The sequence below is a fragment of the Lagopus muta genome, chromosome 1, assembly GCF_023343835.1.
Source record: "Lagopus muta isolate bLagMut1 chromosome 1, bLagMut1 primary, whole genome shotgun sequence".
NCBI lineage: Eukaryota > Metazoa > Chordata > Aves > Galliformes > Phasianidae > Lagopus > Lagopus muta.
Genome location: NC_064433.1, coordinates 9,702,480 through 9,717,024, shown reverse-complemented (window position 1 = coordinate 9,717,024; position 14,545 = coordinate 9,702,480). Strand labels below are relative to the sequence as shown.

Below are 14,545 nucleotides of genomic sequence, written 5' to 3'. Positions count from 1 at the left end.
AAGAAAGTATATTGGATTCAAAGAAAAGAAAAAAATTGATATCAACTTTTCTTTTTTTTCTTCAATAAATATGCTTTTTCAATAAAGTTTTTTTTATTTTTTTTTTTAATGTAATGTAGGAAGGATATTCACAAAAAACCTTTTGTCATGAAGAGTCAAATCGGTCAGAAGGAAAAGAGAAACAGTCCAGTGTTGTCACCACTTCAGCTATCCTTCTAGAGTGAACAGATATGGAGGAAAAGGGAAAAAAAGAAGGAGAATAATACAAAAAGCATGACTGAGACGTTCTGTGAATAGAACAGCCTCAGCTTTCTCCTGGTCATTAAATTGCAGAAACTGTGTTTTCTTTCAAATGTATGTTCCACTTCTCAGGTATGTGTTTAGAAGTGATAACTCAGGTGTCAAAACAGACTGAGAAAGACAGTCCAATTTGTAATCCAAACAGAAAAATGTCTTTTAGCTAGTGTTCAGCATTAAGCTTTGAGATTTTGCCTTTAATTGTTTGAAAAAGAGTTATCTGGACTGGCAGTCTTGCGACAAGCCCTGAGCAACAAAGAGGGCTGACACCATCCTACACAGCAGTGCAAGTCCACACAAGCAGGTGAAACTACAGATCTGCTTTGGGTATTTATCATCCCAGACTATTCATGTCACACGTCTTCAGGCAGAAGTCTATTATTCTCTCTCTCTTGTCTTCTGATTCAGTGTACCATACTCTCACTGCCCCAAAATTGCTGTTTACACACTTTTCAGAAGATTTTGCTAGCAATAAAAAGTACTGTTCCAACTTGATCTATGAAATTCTACAGAGCTAACTACATTCTTTTGATGGGGCTGTTAGCTGCATGTTTTGTGAACTGCCAACAGAATAAAGATACAGAATAAATAGCCAGTGAGAAATGCCCCAGGACAGTTCTGATAGTCTCCTCCCTTCATTCTCCTTTACTCCAAAAATTACTTTAAATCATGGTCTCAGCTATTTCAGCTGCATTTGTATATCAGGCACAGCTTTGACTACTCACCAAGAAGTGATATTTTGTGAGTTTTCTGCACAATGTTGTGCAAAGCAATTTACCATTTGAAGTGAATAACGGTGGCAAAATAGCACTAATCTGAAAATGTGGTGATGGTATTTCTTTACTCAGCAAAGCAATTCCAATTTTTTTTTTTTTTAATGTCCTTCATAAGCTTCAGCTACCATCTAATGGACTTTTGAAATAGAAGTTATCAGATGAAGAATCCAAGCAATTTCCTGAAATTACATGTCAGTTTAAAATGGTGGAAGAGTAAATAGCAGGAATAGTCAAAGCAAAATGTGCCAACTTTTAGACTAAACAGGACTCAAAATACAGCCTGAAATTATTGCTATCTGCAGAGAGAGAGGACATACTGTTCTTGTTTTGATAATGATTCTTGGAAATGGGTTATTTGTAGCAACATGAAACCCTTTTATTTTGGAAATTAAGAAACTGGTGGAGGAGTTTATATAAAACAGCTTTGGGCAGTAAATTACGTAAGTGTGAAGGTAGTATCCTAAATTATTGTAGGAACTAAAAAGATATTGCCTATCAAAATGTGAAAATGGGAGTACAGATGAGGAGATATTTAAATCCACAGTCAATCCAATACAAAAGATTTACAGAACCTAGGAATCAGCTTCCATTCACTTTACGTTGTTGTGAACACTAGTTTGTGATAAAGACAATTCCTGCTGATTTTAATATTTTATTTTATTTTATTTTATTATTTTATTTTATTTTATTTTATTTTATTTTAATATTAAGTGGTTAGAAATTACACTGTGCTGGCTCAGACCTGTATTATGGATTTTATGCTGCTAACAATATCCTACTGGCAAATACATCAGATCACATTTTGCTGTAGCTTTAACCTTTTGTTATACTGACACTTGAGACAAAGTTGAGTACTTTCCTCCTGGTGCTTTTTCTACATATGTCAAGCAACACGAGAAGTACAGACTAAAGCAGATAAAGGCTCTGATCTCTCTTTTGGCATCTACGATGATCTGCATGTTCAAGCAAGAGTGTGTTGACTCAGTATATCTCTCATGAGTGCCAGTTTGGAAGAGTAGGAAAAAAAAATCATTAGAGTACAATAATATTCAGGTCTAGACCATTTACTTAGGTACTCAAATACTGATATACTGTGTTCCAAGTACCCTAGGAAGAACCAGAGTAGTCTTCTAGAAATTCTCTTATTTGGTTTTAAAATATGTTCTTCCATTGAATATTTGTTATTTTAAAGTAATAAATTTAAACAATGTAAATAGTATATTTGGGGGCAAAACTAACACTCCTTCTTCAAATAAAGATATTATTTGCAATGGATTATTATTGAATTATACTCATTAGGCAGGTATATAAAATATCTGTGTGGATACCAAAGCTACCTATGAAACTGCATACTTTAAAAATGGCGATTTGTGTGTGTGGAGCTAGTGTGCCTTCCTATTTCGTTTGTTGAATTCACTTCCACTTCTGTTGCTGAAGTGAAATTACGTTCTTCCTTATCCTTCTCACTTGCATTATTAGAAGTTATTAAAACTAAGCCAGGTAGTTTACTTATTTCTAATTATTCTCTATCTTTGAAAAGACTTTCTAGATAAAATCAGGAAATAACTATTGCAGATGCACCTACATTTTTATATACACATATACAGAGAGCCAGTAATTATAATCATAATATTTGAAATTGTTTAATTATCTGGAGAACTCTAAAATAATTTATTATACTTTAAACATAAATGACCTACCAATAAATTTCCACATAACAGGCGAGATCATTCTATGGGATAAATTATTGACAAAAAAGCAGACCGTGGGCTGATTTATGCTATCTGAAAAGCTGACTAATAAACCCTGATAACCCAGGATAAACCCTGATACACAGTTTATGTTGAAAGGAATATGATTAATTTTATGTGAATGTTTAATTGGCTCTGATTCAAATTTTTCACAGAAATGAATTCAAATTAACTTAAACTTCTGTTTCCCTGTGGCTTGCATCCCTTGCTGCTTCTGCCTTAAAAGGGTTTATTCTGAAAATTTATTGTTCCTTTTTGAAGGGTGTGAGGGGAATGTACGTTGTGCAATTTGTTTAGTTGCAGATTGCACTCTTATCTCTCACAGGCAACAAGGACGCTACTCTTCAGGGTATATTTTTAATTAAGTACTGTAGTTGAATATTGGCTTTTACAAATGTGCTGAACAAAATCTTCTGTTGTGGCTTCACTTTAATTTTAAAACAGATCAATTTAAATACATTTTTTACTGTTTAAAATAAAGAAATAGTTCAGTCTAATAACCTTAAGGTGATGTATATCCTCCTCATTAACAGTACTGTGAGTAATATTTTTGTTTATGATTTCCTTTTTACTTCTCATCAGACATATAATTAACTCACTAACTAGCAAAATGTATTCTGTGGGAAAGGTCATAGGTCTAGAAGTAGAGAACGATTTCTCTGGTGCATTCTTTTGTTTGGTTTTGTTTAAGTGGCAATCCAATGCAAGAGAAAAAAAAAACAAAAGAAAACAACCACAACACTAAGTTAAAGGACGTAACCCCTTCTAAGGGTTCTCTTAAGTTATGTGTGAACGACTGATAAATATACAGATAAATCTATATAAATAATCTAAATATAAATCTATCAATAGATTTTTTTCCCCATCACCATTGTGGAAACACCATATATTGCTACTACTTGGCCTGAAGAAACAAACAGCTGTCTTGAAATGTGCTGTTCTCCAACACATTCAGATAAATTGATGTGATAATAATAAAAATGTTCTACATTATCTGTAATGGCTTTCTTAAGAAAGGGCTTTTACCTTTAGTGACAAAAAAGGCAAAATCAGCCCGTACTAACTTGCTAAGTCAACTGTTCTATTTCATAGAACCAGATGCCAATAAATTAAATAGTGATGGGGGTGGGTAACAAAACCAAGAAGCATCCCTCCAGGAACGGACTTTCAAACTGATGATGCCCTAATACTCATCATTTACAATTGTCTCAACTTTTAGAATTGTTGAATTAAAGAAGAAATCTCTTTCCCTCAGCTCCCCTTTTTCACTCAAAGAAATTTGAAAGCAGATTTATCTTGGTGTCTTTTCCATTTAAGCTCATAACCTTTCCTGTTTTAATTTAAACATTTCACTGAAGATAACTGATCAATTACCCTCAAAATTGTAATTATTAGCCCACCTTACATAAATAAATTAGAACAAACTAGTTTTTGAATAGTAAGAAGCCCAAAGTTCTCACAGGTCTGAAACCAAACTTGTCAAAATTGTGAAGGCCATTGTGCATTACCTGTATTTGTCCAAGTAAAAACACGAAAGTACCATGTCTTCTTATAGTAATTCCAACCTCATTTATCACTGATATAAATGATGGCTCTCATTCCTAGGGCTTTGTAACATGCTTCTAAAATTGCTCTCAGACAACTGTATATTGATTCATAAAATAATATGTGTGAAACTTGCTTCAACTTCATATCATAAGGAAAAGGGTTTAACATTGTTTCTCTCAGCCAAAATACATTGTTAGACTATAATTCTTAGTGACAAATGTCTACACACATGGCACCATAAAAAATCATGATCTATGTAGATTTCTATGGAAGATGTTCCAGGAATAGGATGGATCTTTCAGTTATGGTACCTGAACTAGAGTCACGATCTACTCCAGCCTTTGCCTGAACTGGGTGTCAGAAGCTGAGCTGTAGAGTCTGGCTACACATGTGAACATAAGAATATAATTTTAAAGAAGTTTTCTTAAAGATTTCAGAGAAGATACAACTCGTTCTTTCTAACTGCAATATTTAAAATTACTAATTATATTTACCCTTGTTAATTTGTCATTTCTCCCTCACACTATTTAATGACCCATTGTCATTAATCATTTGAAATATCATGCCCTCTTTTTCTCTTACATTCTCAGCTACACTTTATTGCCCATGGTATATAATAGTGTTAACCAAAAAATCTACAATAATTCATGTAAGGTTGGAAAGGGAATACACACAAGAGAAGATCTGAGAGTCCAATCTCTAAGTTTATTTGGATAATCCCTCTGATTCTTTGGAAATAACCAAAATGCTCCAGAAGTCAATAGAACAGTGTCAATTTGAATCAGCTGAGATTCTGGCTCTTTATTTGTGTTGAATGGTTAAGTTGATGATATATAGCATTTAGATTTGATGAACAGATGTCTACAGGTGGAAAGTAAGAGACTGATTGGAGAGTTGTCAAAAGATTGAGCTATACATGGATCAAAACTTTCCTTTCCACTGGTGGGTTAAAAAAATTATCTATGCCTATGGCATAACAATATTGGAGAGAAAAAATACATTGTTAATGTCCCAATTAGAATTCCAGAAACAAAATGTGCAATTAGTTTTTTTGTCACAAGGTATGTTTAATCATGCTTAAACAGACTAACTTGGTCGTATGCTCTCATTAGCTGACAACATGAGGAAAACTATAAGAATTTTCAAGAGAAGTCCTCCAGTGGAATGGAAGCAGATATGCTTTTCGTTTCATAACATCTCTTAGCATAGGTTGTTTTTTTTTTTTTTTTTTGTTATGTAATTGTGTGCTGATGTTGAAAAATCAAGCAGAGTTCTTGATTCATGTTAACATTTACAGCACTTAACAAAAGGATAAAATAAATAATTAAATATTGCAAGGAATTAGTAGACATGGCAAGAAGGATTTGGGATGTGTCGTGTTTCTTAACCATGCCCTTCTGCTCACCTCCTTCAGGCTTGACTGGTCCATCAGACATCACTTTCCTGAGGGCTAGTTGGCTTTGGTCTTTGTTGTCATTGGCTGGTGGAGGCAGATTGTCAGACTGAGTTCTTTGAATAGGGAGGACTCCTGCTATGCTGTGTCTGTGCTGCTTCCTGGCATGATTAGATTGACCGCTTTTATGTGCTGCTGTGGCAGTGTGGTGAAATGGAAACCCAGAGTATGTATCCTCAGATGGAACCAGCTTAAATGTTATTCATGCAAACAGAAGTGTTTTTTTTTTTCTTTCTGTATTTAAATAAGTAGTGTTTTCAAACACCAAAGAGACACCACATGCACAGCATTAAAGAGTACTAAAACTGGCTGTTTCTTTTATTAATGATGGTGAAGGCAAGGGAAATAATTTCCCCCTAGTTTTTGCATTGCACCATGGTAAGTTTATGGCATATCAACAAATCCTGAAGACAAACACAATGAATCCACAGTCAGAGAGTTTGATTTGCCGTTAATTAAATGCTCAACTAACAAACAGATGCTGGAATGATAGCTATGGAGAGCTATCCTCTTAAACGGAAAAGTTCTAATTTATTAATCTATTTGAAGATGTCAGATAAAACCCATCCTCACTCATTAATCAAAGTGTGGCAGAAAAATTCCTAGAAAACCTGTATGACAACAACTGACTTAGCTCTGAATTCCAACTTGGATAACATGTTAACACTCTCAAAATCTACTTGTTAATTCTTTCATGTACTTAACATTTTTCTGTATTGCTGTTCTGCTCATCACTAACATGTTTTTATGTGAGAGATAAAGAAGGTTGCCTTACATTTCCTTTCCAAACACCGTTAGATACAATCACGTTTCAAAAAACAGTGTCTGAGTTGTGCTGTTAAAAACTGTTTCTTCCAACTTTAAATCTTTTCTATATGATACTGCCCTGCTTGGTTACTATTCATAGGTATAGCTTATTGTTAGTGTGCTCTCAGTACCTGTGTGCAATTTGCAAAACTGGCAACTGCATCTCTGCAGGTTTTTGTTACTTAATTCATAGTTATTTAGTTATCGTAGTTATTTAGACATCAAAACATCATCACACAATGGAACTCTCTGTGAGTCATGCATAACTATGAAATATCATGGACCATGAGTGAAGAAAGTGATGGAGAAACAGCCAGTTTCACTGCAGTCTATATAAATTAAAATAAATAAATAAAAGACATCTAAATACAAGATATATTGTAATTATATGTATTCACACACGGGCACACAAAGAAAGACATTGAAAGAGTGAGCACAGTGTGCCAAGAACAGAAAAGAAATAGCCAAGAGGGAAAGACAGCAGGGAAAAAGGCAACAGATGAACATTAAGCTGCCATGCTGAGGAATTTATTTGCGTCTTTTACTTGGTTGAAGGCGAAGCTGTTGGACAGCTGCTTCAGCAGCAGCGATGGCTGCCCCAGCGTCTTCAAGGTGTGTTTGAGTGACACTGGTTTTGCTTTGGCTGCGGGATGGCCCATGAGAACGTAGATGTCCTTCAGAAGAAGATTTGGAGCTCCCTGGACTGCTGTGGGATTTCTCAATGGTGGGCACCTGCATGTCTACCAAGGAAATGGAGAAGCACAAGTGTTGCATTTATTAAAAACAAACTCATTTTCTTTCTCTCACTTTGCCTTTCTAGCTACATTCTAGAACAAAGAATAAAGATTAATCTGTGCAACACCATTCAGCGTCTCAGGACATACTGTGAGTAGGTAACTCAGTTTATTAAGAAGCAATTTCTATTTTCTCACAATTTCCCAGAGAATAATTCATGTATTATTGGATTTCTAACATCTGTTAATTATGCTTGCTGAACTGGTCCACTCTGGTTGATTAGAAGTAGACTAAAGCCTGATTTGTTTCTTGCTTTCTACTTCACTATCATGTGAAGAATAACCAGTATTCCTAGTGCTGGTAATTGAATCTTATGTAATGAAAGCAGATTTCTCTATCTCCTGCAGAATGATTGGTCTAATAACTTCTGCACTAACTTCTGATTTGGATGTAGATCTTACATAGACACCAATTGCTACCAAAACATGGCACTGAAGTAGAAAAAAGATGTAGCAGAGACTTATCCCTCAGAGGCTCTCATCTGGATTGTATTTGGGAATGTAATTGTGTTGATATTGCAGATGTTTCTTAAGAGGGCAACTGGCCAATGAGTACTTAGTATTAAAAAAAAACAACCACAAAAACTAAAACAAAAAACCAACACCAACATTTATTGGAGCAGGAGACATCGAGATCAATTCTCTGTTTGTAAGAACTAGCAAAATTCTACTATGTCAGCTCTGCTGATTTCCATTGTAATATAAATGTATTACAGCCCATTATTATTGACTAGAAATACAAAAGTATTATTATAGTATAATAGTTATTCTATAAAATATTAATGTGGCATTGATGAAGATGAAATGTCATAGAATATTAAAAGAAAAATTGAAAGTTAAAGACGCATTGAATTTAGCCAAAGTTACCAGAAAAGAAAAAAAAAAAAAAAAAAAAAAAAAAAAAAGCAAGTCACAAAATCTATAGCAGATGTAAAAATATCATGTAGCTTAAAGGTTTCTGTTTTAATGACACAAGTATCAGTGAGCTTGTTAGCACTGACTGGGTCGAGTTAAGCATTAGCACAGGTCTCCAATGAATTAACCACAGAGAGAAATAAGTTTTTAATAAAAGTACATGCAAACTTATAATGGTATCTTTATTTTTCCATTAGAACTCAGAAATAGCAAGTGTTTTCCTGTCACCTGGGAAAAAATTTAAATCAAATGCACTGAGTTACTCCTACCCTTGGAAGGGTCTGGGAAGATTCCATGACTTCTGCTCTTAATGACAGATGGTTTTGGAGACTGCTGGCTATTCTGTCCAGAATGAGATTTCCCATGATCAATGTTCTCACTCTGTTCTTTCAAAGGGTACCACCGAGGAGTGTTGTCAAGCTGAGAGACACTGGACAAGTCGATCAATACCTACAATTGAACCAAAACACAACGTACAGTCTATATCTGATCTATTAATGGTGATGTACAGCAGAAGCATCTACAGTTGTGTTGTCAGAAGCCACAATCAAATATAAGCATTTCAGAGTATAAAAGGTTGGGTGCTGACAGTTTCAGGACTCTCTGCTCACAGTCTTAACTTGCCTGATATAAACCAGCTGTAGTTGGAAACCCACATTTATTAGTACATCACTGTGTGTACACCTCAGCAAAATCTTGGTATGGAATATGAGCTTAGACAAAGCTCCGTATCATGATGACATTTTGAGCACTAGCTTGATGGCAAGACTAAAGAGAGTACTCGTCATTCTGCCTCTGTATAGACACATCCTAGCAGAATTGTGCACTTATTTTCTCCTTATTGTCAGTGTAAAAAAAGGTGCAAATGATGTTCATACTTAATAAGGTCTTTGGTACTATGAGACTGGGTCTTGTTCCTTTCAAAATTGAATAAATTTACGGAATTTGCAACAGAAAAAGAACAGGGAAACCTTTGCATTTCAGCAATATAGTCAATAGGCAAAGCATGAAAACTTCACTGGAAGGAAAAAAAAAAAAAAGGAAACAAAACCATAATGAAACCATAATGTGGCAATGAGAAGAAAAATTTAATGGGAAAAAAACAAGCAAACAAAAAACTCCGTAGTTAAAAATCCGCTCTAGTCCATTTGCATTGTTAGCTGGAGTGTGGAAAATTTATTTTTAAAAAAGTCTAAAAAAAAAAAAAAAAGAACATTATAGAACATTATTACCAGTAAAGACTCTTAAAGGACTTGTGGTACAGAAAGCAAGGAGTTATAAACTACTAGCAGGCCATTACAGTCCTGAATGAAAGAACGGACAAAAATAGCCTTGCATTTGTCACTAAGGTAAAAGAGTTAAAACTAATATCAGATAGAGGCTTTAGAAGTGCTAGGCAGGCTTTCATTGGCAGTTTAATGCAAGACTCTGAATAAAAGGAAGCCTCTTTAAGCTTACAGATAGACAAGTTTCTTCATATATGATTTTTTTTTTTCCTACAAGGTTGCAAGGTTTTTTTCTTTCCATTTTTTCTTTCAATATCATAGGCTGTTTATGACTTGTCTTGGTATCTCTGGTTAAATCTATAAATGTTCTGAACAAATTAACTACTTAGCATCTGCTCTAGTATGTTTTTTTTTTGTAACAGTTTGAGGAACAACTTGGTTAACATGGTTACAAATTGTTCCAACTAGACAATGTAAGCTAGTGTCTCTGTTATGAAGACAAGAGGGTTTGTTCTCACGGATGTGAACTCTGATACGTCATTTGATTTTGGTGGCGTGCAAGCAGTGATGGCTCTATTCAATTTTCTAGCAGTCTGTGATGCTCAGTGCCATCTGTGCTTGTGCTTTTGTGCAAGCCCTTTAAAAATTCCTCAGGGCACAATTTGGATATCCCTTATTTGATGTTACTGTGCATTATTCCACTGGAATTCAAAATACTCCTGAAATACACTGGATAGCCTTCTTCATTTTTCCTTGAAGTATTGTTTTCATATTTAAGTTTGAATGATTTAATAAATAAAATAATTCTAGAAGTTGAAAACATTTGAAGGCAAAAGTTTAAAATTTCCTCTAGAAGTAGCTGCTGGAGCATCTGTTTTCTAAATGTCATAAATAATAATGACGTAAATATTTAGTAAAACCTTGCTATCAGATGAAATGCTGAATTTAACAGGAAATCTGATGCAGCATACAGGGAATAAGTAATCATGTAGCTGCTTCCCATACATCTTTAGTTTTAGTAGTTATTCAAATAGTGACACTGACTGCTCAGTTTTATAGTTACACAATTGGAAACTCGAGCTGAGCTGAGTGCACTTTTGCTAAACTCAAATGAAGACTGAACTGAGTTACTCTGTATAAGAACAGTAATTTGAGCAGTTGATTTTTCTGGGCTTCTAATTATGATTCTTTTCGATAATAACATTTTTAATTACTTCTTTGATGTCCTAGTTATTGTTTATAATTCTCTATTATCCAGTACATCCATATATATTCATGTGCTTTTTAAAAGACAGACTGTTTCCAAGGATCCTTCATCTTATTTATTAGTAATTACTACTGTATTCAGAATAAGTCTTACAAAATTTTGCTTTTGCTTATACATTGGCAGTGCTGTTACTCATTTTCTCTGTTAAAAAAGGAAAGCCTGAATCAGAAAGATCAAATAACTCACCTTGCAGTTAGTTTACACATGTGCTAAAACATGTCTCAATAGCATAATGTAATGACTGATACTAACATGCAATTCATCAGCTTTCTATCAAGTCAGAACAGAGAGAAGGAAAGACACTTACTTCACCAAGGAAGTCATTCGAGGAGAATCTATCGTAATCCCAGACAGTTACTTCCAGTGTTTTCTTTTTCAGCTGCAATTTAAGTAAAAAAATAAGTAAGCCCACTGCCATCATAAACTTCAGATCAAGTGGTTTCATTTTGTTATCTCCTTTTTGTACCCATTTTTCATAGTTGTCATGTAGGCAGTTTTGTCTTCCCATCAACTTTGATATCAGGAAAATAATTTGGGGCTATTATTTGCTATCAATACAAATAGGCCTCTGCTTTGCTCGACTTTAGGAGTTTCCACATGTTATTTGTGACAGCATGTGTGCCCACCATCCTGGAGAATGAGATATATGAAATCAGACTGAAGTTGTAAGTGAAGAAGACTAGCATTTCCTCTTAAGTTTTGCTTTCCCCTCATTTAACATAACAAAGATCCAGACATTTTTTAATCACTCTATCTCGTCTTTAACAATTTCATTTTATTATGTATTATGAATATATTGTGCTCCCAGAAAATTTTAGAAAATGAGTAAATGCACAAATCCAGTTTCTTTGGAAAACCAGTTAAAATCTGTATATTTGGGTAAATCCACACAAAGGGAAATTATATTTTTAGCATCTAGACTGCATTCTTTAAGAATATAAAAATATTACTTGACAGCTAAGATTAAATAAAAATAATAATAGAGAGTAATTTCTTAATCTTTTGCTTTTTAAATCCTACCTAATTAGGGAACTTTTAACACAGCTTTCTTAAGAATACCTGCTAAAATTAAGAAAAAATTGAACAACTGTCTTGAACAATCTAATAATAATAAATAAATGTGACGTTTTCCTTGACTGAATAAAATTTCTTTTCTTAAATGGTCCAAGACAGCATTGATGTGAAAATAACCTAAAAATAAGTTGAAAAATCGCTGTTCCATACTTTCCTGGATTACACAATTTCCTACTAGATGCTACATTGAGTATATGTATTTTTGTCCTTGAAAACAGGAATACCCTAAATACTTTCCAGAAATGCATTGTCTCAACTTCTGCTATTCTGGGAGGACATGTTCATTTCTTGTTACAAGTGATGACTGTGTAAGGACAGAGAGAAAAATGTACAGATCCAGGAAAAGAAAGAAAAAAAAGATGTTGAAAGATTTTTGGTGGAAACAGAAAAATAGAGATGATTTTCAAGTAACTACAACACTACTTCACTAGCATTTTTTACATTAATATGATAATAAAACTGTGCTGAATACTTTCAGTATTCTACATTTCTTTCAGATTTCTATTCTAAATCTCTTAGTTCAATAAGTCTAATAAGTTCATAAAATATTATGACAATGAAAAATCATCTGAAGACCTTTATTAAGCAGCGTATGAAATGAGTTTCAGAGAGGAGGAAAATTTGGTTTTCTAAAGATATATTTATGTACTAAAGGCAAAGAACACTGAATGGCTGCCTATTTTAAAAGGAGCAATTATACCATCACAGCAAAGTAAGGTTTTGCCTTACATCCTCCAGTTTTCTTTAGTTAATGAAACCAAAAGCTGATATCTCCATCAAGAGTTTAACTGGTAACATTACTGAAAATGATTTTTCTGAAATAGTTTCCATATGAAAGTAGGTTTCTGCAAGTAGGCAATGCACTCAAAGGAAAATGAGAAAGTGCCGCTAGAAGACAGAGCAGTTTGATCCTGCTAACTTTAAACACATGGTAAATATCATTTGAACTCGGAACACGATATGAAAATACTGTTATTAAGCCAAAACTACTTCTGGGCTTTGTCTTGTGGATAAGAGAAGAAAGAAAAAGGGGGGGGGGGGGCGGAAAAAAGAAAAAAAAAAGGCGGTGGGGGAAGAAGAAGAGAGAAAGAAAGAGATGTTTCATTTAATCTTTTTTGAGAAGTAAAAATTCTCTTTAACAGAGGATATAGAGAAAAAGAAGAATGAAGTGATACATACTGCCTCAGTTAAACCCTTATATCAGTTAGGGTTATGAAGCCATCGAGAAACAGATTTCCACAGACCCTCTTCCCAGATGTGATTTAAATTTTTCTATACCAAGGAAATGAAATCTCTTCTGAATTTTGTTGAATAGATTCATATTTTAAGTCTACTGCTGTAAATTACTGTTAAATCTGAACGTGTATCTCTAGACTACATAAACATTTTTGAAAAAGAAAATGGCAGGATCAGTGTTTTCTGTGAACTGGCATGGCTTTTGAAACCAAGAGTTATTCTGATTTCTGCATCTACTTCAGCAGCTTTTGTCTTTTTATTTATTCCTTGTATTCCATTATCATTTTCAGAATTAATCCGTACTTTTGACATGCTTGTGAATGTAATGCACACAAAAGATCATTTTTTCTGAATAAAAAGAAAAGAAAAAAATATTGATATTATGAACTTTACCAGCAGTAAGGAAATAGTTCCAAATTTCACTCAAATTTTTAAGATTTCACATGGCTTCACAGAACTGCCAGGAATGCTGCTTCCTTCGTAGTAAGCACTGCAGCCACACAAATAAAACAGCAAATCACAGTGAATATTGCTATCAGTCACGCACCTGCTCCGTGGAGATATTTTTATAAATGACTGTCTGATTCCACTCAGGATTCAAGCTTTTCTGCACGTACTTAGTTCTCCGTTTGTACTCGACACTGAATTTGAACAAAGGAAGGAAACATTACATTAAGGATCTTTTGCTTCTTTCAGTTCTAATATGAAACAAAACCAATCCGCATCCACACACACGCAAAAAGAACTCTCAGACAAAGAAAAGAATGTCTTCCCGTGTTTCTCTAAGAACTCAGGGTTGCAAGAGGACAATGACAGCCTATGGCTTTTTTCACTACACCTAGCATTTTTTTCCTGACATGGCCTTTTAAAATATCTTCTAACTCTTCAGTGATGTCTCTCTTCCTATAACTATTTCAATGTAAAGCATCAGTCAGCAAATGCACATATGCTTTGTTCTCTCGTTATAGATGTTTTACTCTGATTAGAAATGACAGTGATAATGCATTGATTTTTTTTCCAAGACCATCCTCTTATTAGCACTTTAAAGTAGCAGGAATCCATTATATTTATAGGTTATAGTCTCTAATTACAGGATTCCTATTTCACTAGAACATTTAATGAAGGCCATGGGGTATATGATATCCTGTTAATGATAGAAACACTAATTTCTTATTGATCCTGTAGTCTGCATTTGCCTATAATGATCCTGGAAACAAACATAAAAGTACATCAACCTCATGACTGTTTTTATCAATAGCCAGGAATTTAAAAAAAAAAAATGCCTGCATAATCTGTTTCTCAAAAAGAGTTAATAGTGCTTTCTATTGTACTTTACATTTCCTGAGGATGCAGAAAGGAATACTCAAACCTCTAATAGAATATGGATTTATCTAGTGCTGT

General features: G+C 34.1%; 1 protein-coding gene and 1 long non-coding RNA gene across 8 annotated transcripts in view; one reads left to right on the top strand and one right to left on the bottom strand.

The window, feature by feature from the left end:
* Positions 1 to 9,554, top strand: part of LOC125688257 (uncharacterized) — a 44,112-nt gene extending 34,558 nt beyond the window's left edge. The window contains exons 7-10 of one of the 3 annotated variants that reach the window (XR_007374666.1): positions 120 to 372; positions 7,188 to 7,356; positions 7,453 to 7,521; positions 8,737 to 9,554. This is a non-coding gene — a long non-coding RNA (uncharacterized LOC125688257). Of the gene's footprint in view, positions 1 to 119; positions 5,596 to 7,187; positions 7,357 to 7,452; positions 7,522 to 8,736 lie in introns of those variants that run through there. The other 2 variants (XR_007374667.1, XR_007374665.1) reach the window with 2 other exon arrangements.
* PCLO (piccolo presynaptic cytomatrix protein) overlaps positions 1 to 14,545 on the bottom strand; it is a 318,968-nt gene that overhangs the window by 47,158 nt on the left and 257,265 nt on the right. For 2 of the 5 annotated variants that reach the window (XM_048934047.1, XM_048934049.1), the window contains 5 exons: positions 13,692 to 13,785; positions 11,142 to 11,213; positions 8,611 to 8,791; positions 7,178 to 7,372; positions 5,778 to 5,960 (listed from right to left, as the gene is read on the bottom strand). In XM_048934047.1, coding sequence (XP_048790004.1) covers positions 5,778 to 5,960; positions 7,178 to 7,372; positions 8,611 to 8,791; positions 11,142 to 11,213; positions 13,692 to 13,785 — 725 coding nt within the window. The remainder of the gene's footprint in view (positions 1 to 5,777; positions 5,961 to 7,177; positions 7,373 to 8,610; positions 8,792 to 11,141; positions 11,214 to 13,691; positions 13,786 to 14,545) is intronic. The other 3 variants (XM_048934048.1, XM_048934051.1, XM_048934052.1) reach the window with 3 other exon arrangements.